Source organism: Orycteropus afer, unplaced genomic scaffold (genome assembly GCF_000298275.1).
Source record: "Orycteropus afer afer isolate SDZICR_OR568_19922 unplaced genomic scaffold, OryAfe1.0 scaffold00870, whole genome shotgun sequence".
Classification (NCBI taxonomy): Eukaryota; Metazoa; Chordata; class Mammalia; order Tubulidentata; family Orycteropodidae; genus Orycteropus; species Orycteropus afer.
This window is the reverse complement of record NW_006922457.1, coordinates 290,922-306,706: the sequence shown is the minus strand read 5'-3', so window position 1 is coordinate 306,706 and position 15,785 is coordinate 290,922. Positions and strand designations below refer to the sequence as shown.

Genomic DNA, 15,785 nt, shown 5'->3' with positions numbered 1-15,785 from the left:
CAACCTTCCTTCCAAGGAGTGGCTGGTGGGTTTGAACCGCCAGCCGTCTGGTGAGCAGTCAAGTGCTTTAGCCACTATGCTACCAGAGCTCCCTATAAGGCTTTAAAAATCTTAAAAGTCACTAAATACTGGGAGAAAAGTCTGTATGTAGGAGACCTCGTGGCACATTGGCTATATATTTGGGTGCTCAGCTGCTAACCACAAAAACTTATGGGGCAATTTTACTGTTACATGAGGTCTCTATGGGTCTAAATCAACTGGACAACACCCAAACACAACATACACACACATACACACAAATACATACATATATATACACACACACACACACACAGAAGGAATGCTGGGCAATCTACTTCTTTAAAGATTAACCACTGAGGAAAGCCAAAAGAGGTTGCTATGAGTTGGAATTGACTCGATGGTAGTGAGTTGGGTTTTATACACACACACACACACACACACATATATATATATATATGGCATATTTTAAAATAATATTTGTTATTATACTTTATTTGTTTCTTTTTCAATATATTCACAAATATAATACATAGTAAGGGAAAACATTCATATTTAAGAAACAAAAAATAGAGAAAATAATAATCATGATAAGAAGCAACCCAATAAAATTTTCTTCAAAGTATATAAGAAAGAAATAATATGGACTAGTTCAAAGTAAAATATAAAAGCGCTTTTTCTAAAATGAGGTATATTTGTATTATGAATTTGAATAATATTAAAACTGCAAAGGAATACTATGCCCCGTTCTGAAATAGTAATTGAACTTCCCAATATATTAATTAATGGAAATAACATATTTTTAACTACAGTTAGGCATTAAATAGCTTTAGTAATGAAGGTTCTGCTTAGAAAATTGGAATAAAGGCATGAGAAATCTAAGGAAAGGAAATAAAAATATTTAGAATTCTTTATCAGTCTCTGTGAGGAGTTTAAGGAGCTGTGGTGATGCAGTGGTTAAAAACATTTGGCTGCCAATCAAAAGGTCAGGAATTCAAACTCATCAGTAGCTCATTGGGGAAAAGATGAGACAGTCTGCTTGCATAAAGATTTACAGCCTTGGAAACCCTATGCCGTAGTTCTACTCTGTCCTATTAGTCTCTATAAATTAGAATCAACTCAGTGGTACTGGGTTTGGGTTTTTTTAATGAGGACTACATACTGTCAGCATTTTCTATTTCTACTTCATTATTCTACTAAATATATATATAGTTGATGCAGGAAAGTGTAACAAAATAATTTTGAAAAGTACAAATTTTCAAAGAGCAAAAATTAAAACTCTAAAATGTCTAGAATTAAAAAGAAAACCCAAGTTTGGTTATTACAACCAATTAAGATAGAGAGTATATGTGAAGTTCAAAAAGCTTATGTTTAATATTTTCCCTAAAATTAACTGAGGTAATTATTGCTTATAATTAGTTGTGCACTACTTGTGCAATAACAATTTTAATGAATCCAATTAAAATTCAGGAAAAACTGATCCAATGGAGTGAAAAGCCAACCTTGCTCTAATCAACACTTGAATGTAAACAGCAATTAGCATGGACTTTCACCATGTCCACCATAAAGAACATACCTGGTCAGCAATCTGCCGAGCAAGGACATCCATCCTTGATCCTGATTCGGATATCATTTTAGCTGCATTGATCACATCAGTTGTGTGCTTCAATGGCCCTTTTCCCCTGAAAATAAAAGAAAATAAAATACATGTTTGTTGCAGTGGTTCATGTTGACATATGTTAAGATTTGAAATCCAAAGTTCTGGCCATTGGCTTTGCATACTTGAGTCTTGGACAAGCTCTAATTAGAATCTGTCTTCTAGTAGTAAATGAAAAAAAAAAAAAAAAGAAGGTGTGTGGTGTTAAGATTGAGGGAAAATGGCCTAGAAATAGGCTCCATTCAATCTTCATTCCCAGGTATTCCTTATATTGTTGTTGTTGTTGTTATGTGCCGTCGAGTCAAACTCGACTCATAGCGACCCCTCCTTGGGTTTCCGAGGCAGTATCATTATGAAAGTAGGATTGCCCAACCTTCCTTCCTAGGAGTGGCTGGTGGGTTTGAACCACCAGCCGTCTGGTTAGCAGGCAAGTGTCTTAGCCACTATGCTACCAGAGCTCAGTAAACTTAATCCTAGAGATATACTTAATCAATGAGTATAGCTCAAGACAGGGGTATTTTCCTAACTCTAAAAGGAAACATGAGATTTTTGAGATCATGAATGTCCAACAATGCATTTTGATCAGTAGTGCTATTTTTAATCATTCTCTTTACAATTTTTGTTTACAGTCTTTCAACTAATTCATTTTGCTTTCATCATGTGCTGTCCTCTGCAATAAATTCAAACATAGAATGTTCAGACCTAAGAAATATATAACCTAGGATCATGAACATTGGTGCTTACATTCAATTCTTCTCTTACTTGATTTTACAGTGGTCCTTCCAGCTTCAAAGAGGAGATATCCTAAGGCATCCCTGAGTGAATCCATTTATTTCAAAAAGGAAAGGGTTGAACACATTATTGAAATGGTAAAAATGTTACCCAGACAAAATTAATTAGGCCCAGGGACAATTTGGAAGAAGTCCAGAAATGCTGTAACCTCTGTGCATCTCAAATAATCCAGCTTCATTGTGAAGACATATATGATCTAAAATTAGCTGCTGCATGTTGGCGAATCCATATACACAATTGAGTTAGTTAAGAGAAGATTCTAGTTGGAAATGCAGAGTGATGGACTAGAGTACCTCCACATAGTGTTTCCCACACATTTGATGCTGTTTGAACTTCAATTCTGCCACCATGATTTGGACATGAAACAAAGAGAGGAATTGCCCAGCACACAAAGGCTGGGTCCTTGAAAGCCAATGGCACCTACAAGAAGCCTACTCATTTATTCTTTCTTGCACGTTTATTTATGCCCTTCTCTATTCTTCTTGGGATTCTGGGTGGGACAAACAATGAAGTACTTGACTGCTAAGTGTAAAATGTGGTGGTTCAAATTCACTTAAAGGCACCATGGAAGAAAGGCCTGGCAGTCTTCTTCTGAAAGGTTGCAGCCTTTCAAACCCTGTGGAGCAAGTAGTTTTATTCTGTAACATATAGGGATGTCATGAGTTGGAAATAATTCAGTGTCCACTGGTTTGGGTTCTGCTTTTTAGGTATTTTCCCCCTATTCTTCCTGAGTCTGTTTACTTGCTTCTAAACATTTTCCTCTTTTTAGAGCAAAAGGAGAGATAGTGTAGCATATAATTTAAGTACATCAGAGTGAAGTTATACCACCCTGGACTGTTCCCCAAAACACTTCCTACTATCTGTGTAAATCAAGTATAATAAATATTGACTCTGTGCCTCAGTTTTCCTCAGTGATAATAACAACACCCAGTATACAGTCATTATAAATAAGGACTAAATAAGTTAATTTTGACAAAGTGCTTAGAATATTCTTTGAACAATGGAAATATTCAAAAATAAGTTATTTTTGCAGTTCTTAATGCCAGGGAATACACATTGCATTTGTTTCAAGATTTGGCAAGGCAGGTGAAAAGAAAAAAAGGGTATTTAGTACATTTTTGGAGCAACTTGCCATTGGTTTCTTGAATGATTGACATTTTTGATACAAGAACAGCATTTCTGCCAGTAAAAATGAGTACTGGTTTTGACAACATTGGTATGAATGAGTGGTCAAATACCTTCATTTATAGATTTTTTTATTCTACGCTCTACTCTTTAAAGGTATGAAACATGTGGAACTGGACTAGCATAAGATAAGGAATTGATGTTTTTTTTTTTTTCCTCCCTGTATCTTGTTTTCTGAAAAAAAAATGAAAGAATGATTACATAAATGAATGTAACTGTACCATCTATTTATGCCACACCTCTTCTTATTTCCTTCTAATTTCTAACACTATAATGAAGTTCTTAAGGAGCTCTGGTGGTACAGTGTGTAAAGCATTTGACTGCTAACCAGAAGGTTTGCAGTTCAAACCCACCAGCCACTCCACAGAAGGAAAATTGGGCAATCTACTTCTGTAGAGATTTACCACCTTGGAAACCCAACAGGGGTTGCAATAAGTCAGAATTGACTCAATAGCAGTGAATTTTTTTTTTTTTTTTATATTGAGGCTCATTAACAGTGCCCCCAAATGCATGGTATTTTTCTTTCTTTTGGAATCTAACAGAAATTTTACCTCCTTTGTGGCATATATATTCTGTCCTTTGTTCTACTTGCTTTTAATAATGAAAGTCTACAGCATTTTGTAGTACAAACCCTTTAATAAAAGATTTTAACTAGTCATCCCTTTCTAGTAATGGTTCTGTGGTTGAAATTAATAGGAACTGGTTAATTTACTCTGAAAAATAAATTTATTAAAAGGATATTAATTAGCATATAAAATCAATAGCTGGGTTAGAGAAGCAGGTGTTGAAAAGAATTAGCACAGTAGCAAGCATTTACTTATCAGGAAAAACTCAACAGTCTTTCATGAAGAAGACTTGGGCCAAATGAGTGTTAAGTACTGGTTCCAGGAAGAGAAATTCTCATATCTAGCTTGAGATATTTGTCTATCTCTCTGCTGGGTTCCAGGTTGGGAGTGTCTGAAAATCAGCTCTGTTTGTAATCCCATCAAAACATTAGAATATGAAGTGTTGTTATTTCATAATGTAAACTCAGACTCTCTGACCAACAGAAGGGGAATCATGATAGGTACCTGAAACATAAAAATGCCAACCACATTCACTATCTACCCTTAGAGTTCTAATTATTTGATTTCTATCCCTTGCTCTTCTCTGAAGGAATCCCTCACTGATGCAATTTTGATGGGAGAAAAGAGCATGGATGGGTGTGAGGGTAATGAGGGAGGTGAGGAAGAATAAGCTAGTCAGGATTTGAAAGGGAATTTTTGAGGGACCGATATACCATGGGATTAGAAGGGGAGTGGAAACAATACTTCTACATGTCTTTAATTATACCTTGGACTGGTCTTGAGGGGAGATACCCTAGTGTAAAATCTGATGAGATATTTGTTACAAGAAGAAAATCTTTGATCATTAAGGAGAATAACATTATAACATGAGAAAAGACAGAGTGGATTTCTGTAAGCCTAAATGTTGGGAGTGATGGTGGCACAGTGCCTAAGGCACTTGACTGCTAATCAGAAAGCTAGCAATTCAAAGCCACCAGCCACTCCTCAGAAGGAAGATTGGGCTATCTACTTCAGTAGTGATACCACCTTGGAAACCTAAGGAGGGGTCCCTATGGGTTGGAGACAACTCAGCAGCACATAACAACAACCACAAATGATCACAGTATTCTATACTTCAAAATGTGTGAGCCTCAAAATGTGTATGCCCTATATGTGCATAAAAAGACTCTCGTTGTACCTTCTCACTGGAGCCTATCAAATTTGTTATAAGTAAGTTTTCCTGTGAAACTTAAACAGCATGTCTAATTTAATGAAAACCTGGCCTCAAAAGATTGTTCTATCACAATTTTCCTCTTTGAATCTGCTGACACAGATTGCTTTGTAATTCTGGAAAAAATCAACATTAATCATTGTGATACTTTATTTGACTTGCTCTTATCAAATTTACTTTACACATCAGGCAGGACCCGATGTTATGTACATGGTTATGTTCAAGACAGGCATTGCATTTCATTATTTCTATGCATCTCCAGAGAAAGTTAAACTTGAATAAAGCTGTCTAAGCTCCCAAAAGGCAATGCATCAATTTTCAAGGTCTTAAACAATGGACAAAGGTTGTTTCTAAGGAGAGAAGCTAACGTTCTTAGCTTAAGCAACGAACAAAAGTTATATCTAAGGAATGAACTAAAGTACCATTCCCCTCAAAATAGTGTATTTTCCCATATAAAAACTTTGGGTTGATAAAAGAAAATTACCTCTAATTTTAAATAGACAATAATGCACTATGACAGACCACAATTATTCTCTTCCTCGTGTTTTTAATTAAATGTATTGCCTGGCAAGCTTCCTACTGAGTGCCAAACAAAATATTCCAAACAAATGATTCCACATCATGCCAAGCATCAAATTTGTATCCAGAAGAAGCCACAATTACTGAAACTATGATAAATTTTTAACATCCTCAGCCTGAAATGTGCTATGCAATGAAGGCTTTTTAAATTGGAAAATACATTCAAAGGTTGTTGGCTGCCTTCATTTTCATAATGGGTTCTCAGGATCTGCTATCATCAAATCATGTCTTAAATCATTGAGTTTGTATCCTGTAGAGACAGATACCCAGAGAAGGAAGGGATAGAGATTAGAAATATTTTAAATAAACCAGAGGCCAGGGATCTTTAATAAACAGTGTTTACATAATAATCTGGTATTTCCCCAAAAGAATTGAGTCCTGAAGTAGTGACCCTGCTGATTAATCATGAAATTATATGTTGGAGATATAATGGGAAACTGCTCTAACCCACCAATTTTAATGCCATGAAAATTTTATTAATGGGAATGAAAAGGATATCGTTGAAACTCAGTTTATTGGTACAACATAAACCTGTTGGCCATTGCTCACCTGGCCTTACCCTTGGGTCTCATTCCTCTCCTTGAACTCATCGTGTTTCTGTCACTTAACCCCCTCTCTTCTTTCTCTTTAGATTACCGCACAAATTAAGCTCTTGATACATTGATCAGCAACAGCTCACCCAAGTAGGGCTCTGGTTTAAAAACAGAAAATACCAAATGGTTCCATGGACTTATTTTGTCTTTTTAGTGACAGAGAATATCTGTGAAATGATTTGCTAGAGCTCTGGTAGCATAGTGGCTAAGTCACTTGACTGCTAACCAGAAGGCTGGCGGTTCAAACCCACCAGCCACTCCTTGGAAGGAAGGTTGGGCAATCCTACTTCCGTAGTGATACTTCCTCGGAAACCCAAGGAGGGGTCGCTATGAGTCGGGGCCGACTCGATGGCACATAACAACAACAACAACAACAACAAATAAAAATAAAACCAACCACATACAAATGTTATTATATCTTTTACATTTTTTAGCTCCTAAATCTTTCATAAGGAGCTCTGGTAGCATAGTGCCTAAGGCACTTGACTGTTGACCAGAAGGCTGGCAGTTCAAACCCACCAGCCACTCCTCAGAAAGAAGGTTGGGCAATCTACTTCTGTAGTTATACCATTTTGGAAACCCAAGTAGGGATCGCTATGAGTCGGATCCGACTCAACAGCACATAACTACAACAACAACAAATCTTTGATAACAATATTATTCCTCTACTCAAGACCAAAGATTTTACCATCAATGCTTTTTCACCTTGATATTCATATAGAATAAGTCTCATGACCATGTGATTCACTTAATTGATGAAAACAACTCTAGCATATATTTATAGAAATAACAGTTAACCCACTTAGCATTTTTATGTGCTATTCTACCACACACACACACACACCCACACACACACCCACACACACTAATTTATTACCTATAATAACCCTATGAACCCAGAATTTTATTATCCCTATATTACTGATGAGGAAACTGAGGTAAAGAAATGTGAAATATATCTTGCCTAAATTATACAGTTAGTAAGTATCAGAGATGAGATATGAACTCTGGAAATCTGGCTATAATGTTTTCTTTTAACCAATATGCTATAGCACTTCCCAAAAAAGACAATGAGATATCTCTTTAAATACTAATAGAAACTATTATGAATGCAATAGAGAGCAAAGAGAAAGGTTAGATTTCAGTTATGGACAGTTAGGAGGTCCACTAAAGTGACTTGCTCACACACAGCAGCCTCAAAGAACACAATCTAAATTTGTATCCCAGAAAAATTATATAAATCCTGCATTATATAGACTCTTAGGATCATAACAAATGGTTGAAATGACATGAGTAGCCTACAGTTCTGGAGTTTCTTTCTTGAGATATTTTAACTTTGTCTCTTACCCCTAGACCCTTCCTCCCTCTCTCCCTGGGTTCTAGACAGTGAACTCAAAACTCAGCCATTACATATGTCATGTTAGATGGGCGATTTCACACTTTGGTGCATATTTGTAATGCAATAAATGGAAGTTTTATGAGAGTCTCAGCTTTAAACATTATTATTATGATTATTTTATTTACTTCTACCACAGAAATGTAGTGCTGCAATATAGTAGAGTGAAATGAATATGGACATGGGAAATACATCATTGTCTGCATCTCATTACTGCCATTTATTTGCAAATAGCCTTGGATGAATGACTTGGATGGTTTGTGCTTATTTTCTCATCCTTACAATAAGGATTGTGATACTTGTTCATGGTAATAAATAAATAAAACAATACATTTTAAACTATATTTGGTCAATAACAGATACTTAGCAGAGGTTTTTCTTTCTTTTTCCTTTCCCTTCTTCCAAACAAAAAAACAAACTCATGCGGTAGAGTTGATTCCGACTCATAGCAACCTCCATTGGGTTTCTGAAATAGTAAGTCTTTATGGAAGTAGATTGCCTCATCTTCCTTCCTCAGAACAGCTGGTGCGTTTGAGCCACCAACCTTCTGGTTAACAGTCAAATGCCTTAGGCATGACCCCACCTCCAGAATTCCTTTCTTTTCTTACTCTACATATACTGGTACTTTATTTAAAAACTTAGTTTTTTATTTCCTTATTTTAAAAATGCAGTGCTTGTCTGGCAGTAAAAACCAACTTGATAGAATGGAATTCCTTCATAGATCTATAGTTTACTATACTACTTTGTCTCTAACATCCTTTTATTAAGGAAAATAAATATTATTAAAAAAAATTGGGAAGAATAAGTTGGGTGTGTGTGCATGTGTTTGGGGTTGTTATTTCTGGACAAGGTTGTTTTTTGACTCCTTATAGAGTTGATTTGTATCAAGTGCCAGATATTTTTGGTTGTATAAAATTTCCAGGATTAATGATTTAGCTCTGCAGGGATACCACCAGAATCCCCTTGCTTATAATTGGGACATTAGACACAAAAGCAAAAGGTAATTATCATGGAAGCAACAAAAAATGATGAGATAAAGAGACATATCAGACTCAAGCCAGGACACACTGCTCTACTATTCAAACACAAAACTTTAATTAGGAAATTTTCTGCCTTTGAACGTTACTTTCTCTTGTAAAATGCCATTCTCAAGTTTTGAGGGCTCTGTGAAAGTTCTTGGAATATTGGCTGGTGACTAATCAACTAACAGTCATTCTTGGTAATTAATATCCCGCTCAACCTTTGGAGTTCAAGTCTGAAAAAGGTATTGCTTTATGTAGGAGGGGTAATATTTATGTCTGATTTTTTTCCCCCTCATTTCTGCTCCTCTAGTCCATTGTTAGTCAGAGTAGCTTGACTGTTATAACAATAACAACAAAATATCTCAGTGGCTTAACACGATAAAGTTTATTCCTCTCATATCAGAAACAATATTGTGGAGTGTATGAGCTGTCTACTACATAATCACTTCAGGACCCATTCTTGTTCTATGTACAGGCTCTCACATCAACTATGGCTTCTGAGTCCTCTGCTGGATCCATTGCATTCAGACATCTGACAAAGGAAGAGAATGAGTATGGATGGTTTCTTAGATTTTAGAGAGCATGTTAGGTACTGTGCCCAGCTGCTAACCGAAATGCTGGTGTTTGAACCTATTAGCTTCTCTGCTGGAGAAAGATGTGGCAGTCTGCTTCCTAAAGATTATAGCTTTGGGGACCCTACGGAAACCCTATGGGAGCAATTCTACTCTGTCCTAAAGGGTCACTATGGGTCAGAATCAATTGGATGACAATGGGTTTGGTAAAATTTTTACTTCTGTTCACATTCCAGAACTTAGACACAGACTCATTTAACAGCAAAGAAGCACCTGGCCCTCCGCTACCCTTCTCCCCAAAGTATTCTATTTGGACATAGTAGGAAAAGAAAACAGTGTTTTGTGAATTTTTATCTTTGCCTTTGTACATACACCAAAGGGATTTAAAATCATACATTTTCTTTTTTCGCTTTAGCAAAATTATCTGTCTATGAAACAAATTTTGGATGTCACCAAGGAGGCAGGGAATATTGTGAAATTTTAAGACATAAGCAATTACCAATGCAGTTGAAATTTTAAGACATAAACTCTACCTGGACACAAGACCAATTCCATTTCTTGTTTTGAAGTTGTCACAATGCAAAGAGTTTAGAGATCTTTTTGGGGTTCAGCTTGGTAGAATAGTTTTAGTTCAGGCATTATTATTGTTGTTGTTGCTACTGCTAGTGTAGTAGTAGTAGTAGTAGTGTGTGTGTGTGTGTGTGTGTAATACAGGATTCTCTTTTCCTGAAATTCACAAATTAGTTTTCTAATATCTTCTGAAACAGATCTCCTCTCTGTTTTAAACCCTCATATTGTCCTATTTGCCATGCACCTGTTGGTGTTGCATCAAATCCTAGACAAGCCATAGAATTTACAACAGGATTTCACAGAGTACCTTGTTGTTGTTGTTGTTGTTGTTGTTTGCCGTCGAGTCAGTCCTGACTCATAGCGACCCCTCCTTGGGTTTCTGAGGCAGTATCACTACGGAAGTAGGATTGCCCAACCTTCGTTCCGAGGAGTGGCTTAAGAACCAAAAACCCCTATACATTTAAGTGGAAGTAGAAATGGAATTGGAATGAAGGATTTCCTTAGCACAGTTTATTTTTAAGTTGTACAAAAAGCACTGGACAGGAGCCAGATATTTGATTTTTTGTCCTTAGCTAAACAGATAGGCAAATTTCTTCCATTTTTCTAAGTGTGAAAACTTGACTATTGTTCTATGTAATTTTGTACTACAAGCATATGTAATAACAAATTTTATTAACTGTTTACTGTGTTCTAGACACTGTTCTAATTGCTTAATTTTTCCTCACTCCATTCTCATAACCAGGGCTGCTGCATAGAGTTGTATAGGTTGTATACTACATGAATTAAGAGTTGCCATCTCTGGTGGTATAGTGGTTAACCAGTGCTAACCAGAAGTTTCATGGTTCAAACTGAGCAGCTGTTCCATGGGAGAAAAATGAGACAGTCTACTTCCATAAAGATTTACAGCTTTGGAAACCCAATGAGCAGGAATTGATTCAATGGCAGTAAGTTTGGCTTATTTTTCCTTTTTTTTTTTTTTGGTTTATCCACACCATAGATACTCCCATAATTGTGCATTTCACGACCTGTGCTGACTTGCATGACCACTTTGCTCCTAAAAACTATTAAAAACAAAACAACAATGAAAACAAAGATCTTAACTCTACTATAAACAAGAAAACAGAAGTCTAGAAAAAAGCTCAAAGTTCCTTAACCTCTCTAAGGCATATGAATACAGGTCTATCTAAAGTTAAAAGCCAGGAGTTTAATTCATTAGAACTTTCAGAGCCAATAAAAATTTTATACAGGAAAAAGCATCAATCTAAGTATTCTGTCAGTATGCATCTTGAACCACCATAATTCAACAGATAACTGAATTAGTAGAAGGGTTCCTATATTGTAAAGAAATATACAAGAACAAGAGATTCCCATTCATTGTTGTTTTGATTCCCCAAACTCACTGCCTTCAAGTCAACTCCAACTCATAGCAACCTCCTTTGGGTTTCCAAGGTGGTAAATCTTTAGAGAAGTAGATTGCCCAGTCGTCTTTCTGTGGAGTGGCTGGTGGGTTTGAACCTCCGACCTTCCGGTTTGCTAACCAGGCTAGACAGATGCCTGAAGAGCTCTGGTGGCATAGTGCCTAAGACATTTGACTGCTAACCAGAAGGCTGGTGGTTCAAACCCACCAGCCACTCCTTAAAAGGAAGGCTGGTCAATCTACTTCTGTAGTGATAATGTCTAGGAAATGCAAGGAGGGTTCAGTATGAGTCGAAATCAACTTGATGGCAGTGAGTTTTCTAGACAGATGTCTTAGGCACTATGCCACCAAGCTCCTTGTTGTTTTGACTGGGATCCTGTTAAAGCAACATTCCCTGATTCCCTAAAACAAATCCAAATGTTATGAAATAAGTAATTATTTCTTGGTGAGCTGTTTTTTTTTTTTTTAATTATCAACCAGCAATCAAATCCATTCTCATTATTCACAAATTCTGTACTTGAGAATTTGCCTACTTACTAAAATTTATTTGTAAGCCAAATATCAAAATTTTGGGGGCTTTTGTGGTCATTTATAGACATACTCTGAGCAGTGAAATAATTGAGTCCCCCATGTGAATGCTCTCAGCTCAGGCCAAACAAAGTGATGTTCTGCCTTGTTTCAGTCTCATACTGTAAATAAGTGCCTTCTATTGAGACTTATTTATTGCCACATATTTTTTCATTGCTGTGCTTTTTGTTGATGATTTTGCTCTTTAAAAAGACCCCTAAGCATACTGTTGAAGCCCTGTTTAGTGTTCCTAAATGCAATAAGGCTGTGATGTACCTTATGGAGAAATTACATTTCATTCAATCATTAGTTATGGTGCTACTGGCTGTGAACTAATTGCTAATGAATAAACTATATTAAATAAAGTGTCTTTAAACAGAAACACACATAAAGCAAAGCTATTCATCTATCAATTGATGAAAATGTTGTGACCAGAACTTCACAGGAATCTAATCCTGTATTTCCCCCAGGAGCAATGTTTTCAGTATTCACTCATTCAGTGTTAGCAGTGATTTTATAGAACATAACTACTGCAAATAACAAGAATTTACTGTATTTCTTTAACATGTGTTTATGTTACAAAGGCAAGTTGCCTCAAAATTCCAAGCAGCCATAAGACTACGAGGCTGATAATTCCTCCCAGTGGCATCAACTATCTAGTCTAAGGAGACACACACACAAGACACTCACAGAGTGTTGGTAAATGAAAGCCATTTTATGTCACACAGAAAGCAGTTTATTTTCATTTATTGATAACATTGACCCAGAAATCAAAGACCAAAGTAGCAATCTAGAATCCCTAGCCCATTTTTCTTTCTCTTCCAAAACCCCATGCTTCCCTAAGTTGGGAGTTCTTGCTTTGAATTCCAGTTTTATCAATACTGATTTGTGATATGAAACCAGTCCAGAGAAGTCTCAGCTTCCTTGTCCTGGTCATTCTAGACTCTACCAGCTCCATATAGACCTCTTTCTGTCCCAGCGCTACATCAGTGGGTGCCAGTCACAAGTTACAGAGTCCATATGACTCCCTTCACTGCAGACCAATCCCAAGTTAGGGAGTTCACATGACTTCTCCCATTCTAGTCTAGTCACAAGTTAGGGAGTTCACATGACTGATTCTACTGTAGATCTGTCTTAAGTTATATAGTTCACATGACACCTCCCACTCCAGACCAATTACCCCACAACTCCCTCAAGTCAAATAATTTGTTGCAATGATTCACCACCTCCTGGAAAAGGGTCATCTCTAATTCAGCAGAGAAAGAGCACAAACACAGAGGATATACACAAAGACATGTACAGGCAAAGTTAGAAGGAGTACTCCATGTGGGAGCTTTCAGTCCCCTGAGATGCAGTGCCCTCACATATGCAAGGATCCTCCATGTGCATCATCAATCCAGAGGCTCCAACGAATTTCTGCATCTCAGTCTTTTAATGCCTCATCCATAAACAATGACCAGGGCTTCATTGTATATGCGTGATTGATGGAACCAATGAATATGCAGGACTGATTGCATCATGTCCCTTTTCCTTCCTGAAATTAATCCTATGTGTGGTCTTTGGATTTCTCACTACATTTGCACATAAATACCTCCACTGCTGGCAAATTCAAAATGTTATTTTTAGGAAGACAAAGACAAAGAAAAGGCTTTGGTGTCACAGTGGTTACAGCTCTTGGCTACTAACTGAGAGTTCAGTGGTTCAAACCCACCAGCCACTCTATGGGAATAGATATATGGTCGTCTGCTTCCATAAACATTTGCTGCTTTGGAAAACATATGGGCAGTTCTACTCTGTTTTATGGGATCACTATGAGTCAGTATCAGGAGCTCTGGTAGTGTAGTGCCTAAGGCACTGGACTGCTAACCAGAAGGCTGGCGGTTCAAATCCACCAGCCATTCCTCAGAAGGAAGGTTGGGCAATCTACTTTCGTAGTGATACCGCCTCAGAAACCCAAGGAGGGGTTGCTATGAGTCGGGTCCGACTCAGTGGTACATAACAACAATGCATGAGTCAATATCAACTTGATATCAATGGGTAATGACAAAGAACAAATCAAGTTCTTTGTCTCACAAGGTGTGTGTGTCCTTAAGTACTAAGAACAGAGATATATGTAGCAATTAGTTTTTCTTCCTCAATCTGAGATACAGCGCATTTTTTTTTGCAAATAATGGATTCTTATAAATAATGTGCTGGTATAAATAATGTGCCCACACATGGAATGCCCAGTAGAGCCAGCTTACAAAACTAAACAGGGGGAGGGGAGAGTGGGAAGCTGTGTTGTAAGCAAAAAAAAAAAAAAAGGTATAATTTGTCTATTAAAATAAGGTAGTAGTCGTGGCCCATGATTGATCATCAGAAGTTTTCTAGAATCATCAATGATATCATTAGTGTTTTAATATGGTAAAAATTTAAATATATATATATATATATTTGTTGTTGTTGTTGTTATGTGCCGTCGAGTCAGCCCCGACTCATAGCGACCTCTCCTTGGGTTTCCGAGGCAGTATCACTACGGAGGTAGGATTGCCAAACCTTGCTTCTGAGGAGTGGCTCGTGGGTTTGAACCACCAGCCTTCTGGTTAGCAGTCAAGTGTTTTAGCCACTATGCTACCAGAGCTCCTAGATACATATATATATATATATATATATATATATATAAATTGTAAAAATTGTAGTTTATTTATAGATAGACATTTTTTCTAGAAGTTGAATGAAATTAACCATAACATATTTTTTGACTGATAAATAAGTTGTTGTAATGTCATATCTACAGATGATTATCATCTAAGAAACATTGCCATTTTTATCTACTCTTCCACTCATTTATTGATCAATGAAGGAAAGTCTTGAATCAACCTGAAGGGAAAATGACTCAGCAGTTGCATGGGTTCTGATTCTCACTGCTCCCTCCATAACACACAATCAGTAACTCTCTTCTTTAAATTGTTCTTCTAATCTTTCTTTGGGAGCTCTGGTGGCATAGTGCCTATGGCGTTTGACTGCTAACCAGAAGGCTGGTGTTTCAAAGCCACCAGCCACTCCTCAGAAGGAAGATTGGGCAATCTACTTCCATAGAGAAAAAAAAAAAAAAGAAGAAGGGGTCACTTCTTCATAGGGAGTCCTTGTATTATTTACCTCTAGCTGAGTCACACTCTTAGTTAATTTAAACTACATACATTTATCATCTCAACATTTGGGAGGTCAGAAGTGTGAAACCAGTTTCACTGGGCAATGCCTAAGTGTGGGTAGGGCTAATTTCTTCTGGAGGCTCTGAGAAGATAATCTGTTTCCTTGCCTTTTTCAGTTTCTAGTGGCTGTCTATATTCCTTGAATGATGGTCCTTCCTCCATCTTCAAGGCCCATCACTGCTTCCATTATCACAGGGCCTTCTTTTCTTTGATCTCCTCTTTTATTTAAAAACAAACAAACAAACAAAAACTCACTCCTACTCGCAGTGATCCCTCCTTGGGGTTTAGAAGTGGATGTACTGTCATTGCTGTTGTTATGTGCCATTGAGTCAGACTCGACTCACAGCGACCCCTCCTTGGGTTTCTGAGGCTGTATCACTACAGAAGTAGATTGCCCAACCTTCCTTCCAAGGAGTGGCTGGTGGGTTTGAACCACCAGCCTTCTTGTTA

General features: G+C 37.1%; 1 protein-coding gene across 1 annotated transcript in view; it reads right to left on the bottom strand.

Moving 5' to 3' along the window:
- LOC103212187 (catenin alpha-3-like) overlaps positions 1-15,785 on the bottom strand; it is a 237,286-nt gene that overhangs the window by 114,762 nt on the left and 106,739 nt on the right. The window contains exon 2 of the mRNA XM_007958196.1: positions 1,595-1,700. Within this exon, the coding sequence (XP_007956387.1) occupies positions 1,595-1,700 (106 nt within the window). The remainder of the gene's footprint in view (positions 1-1,594; positions 1,701-15,785) is intronic.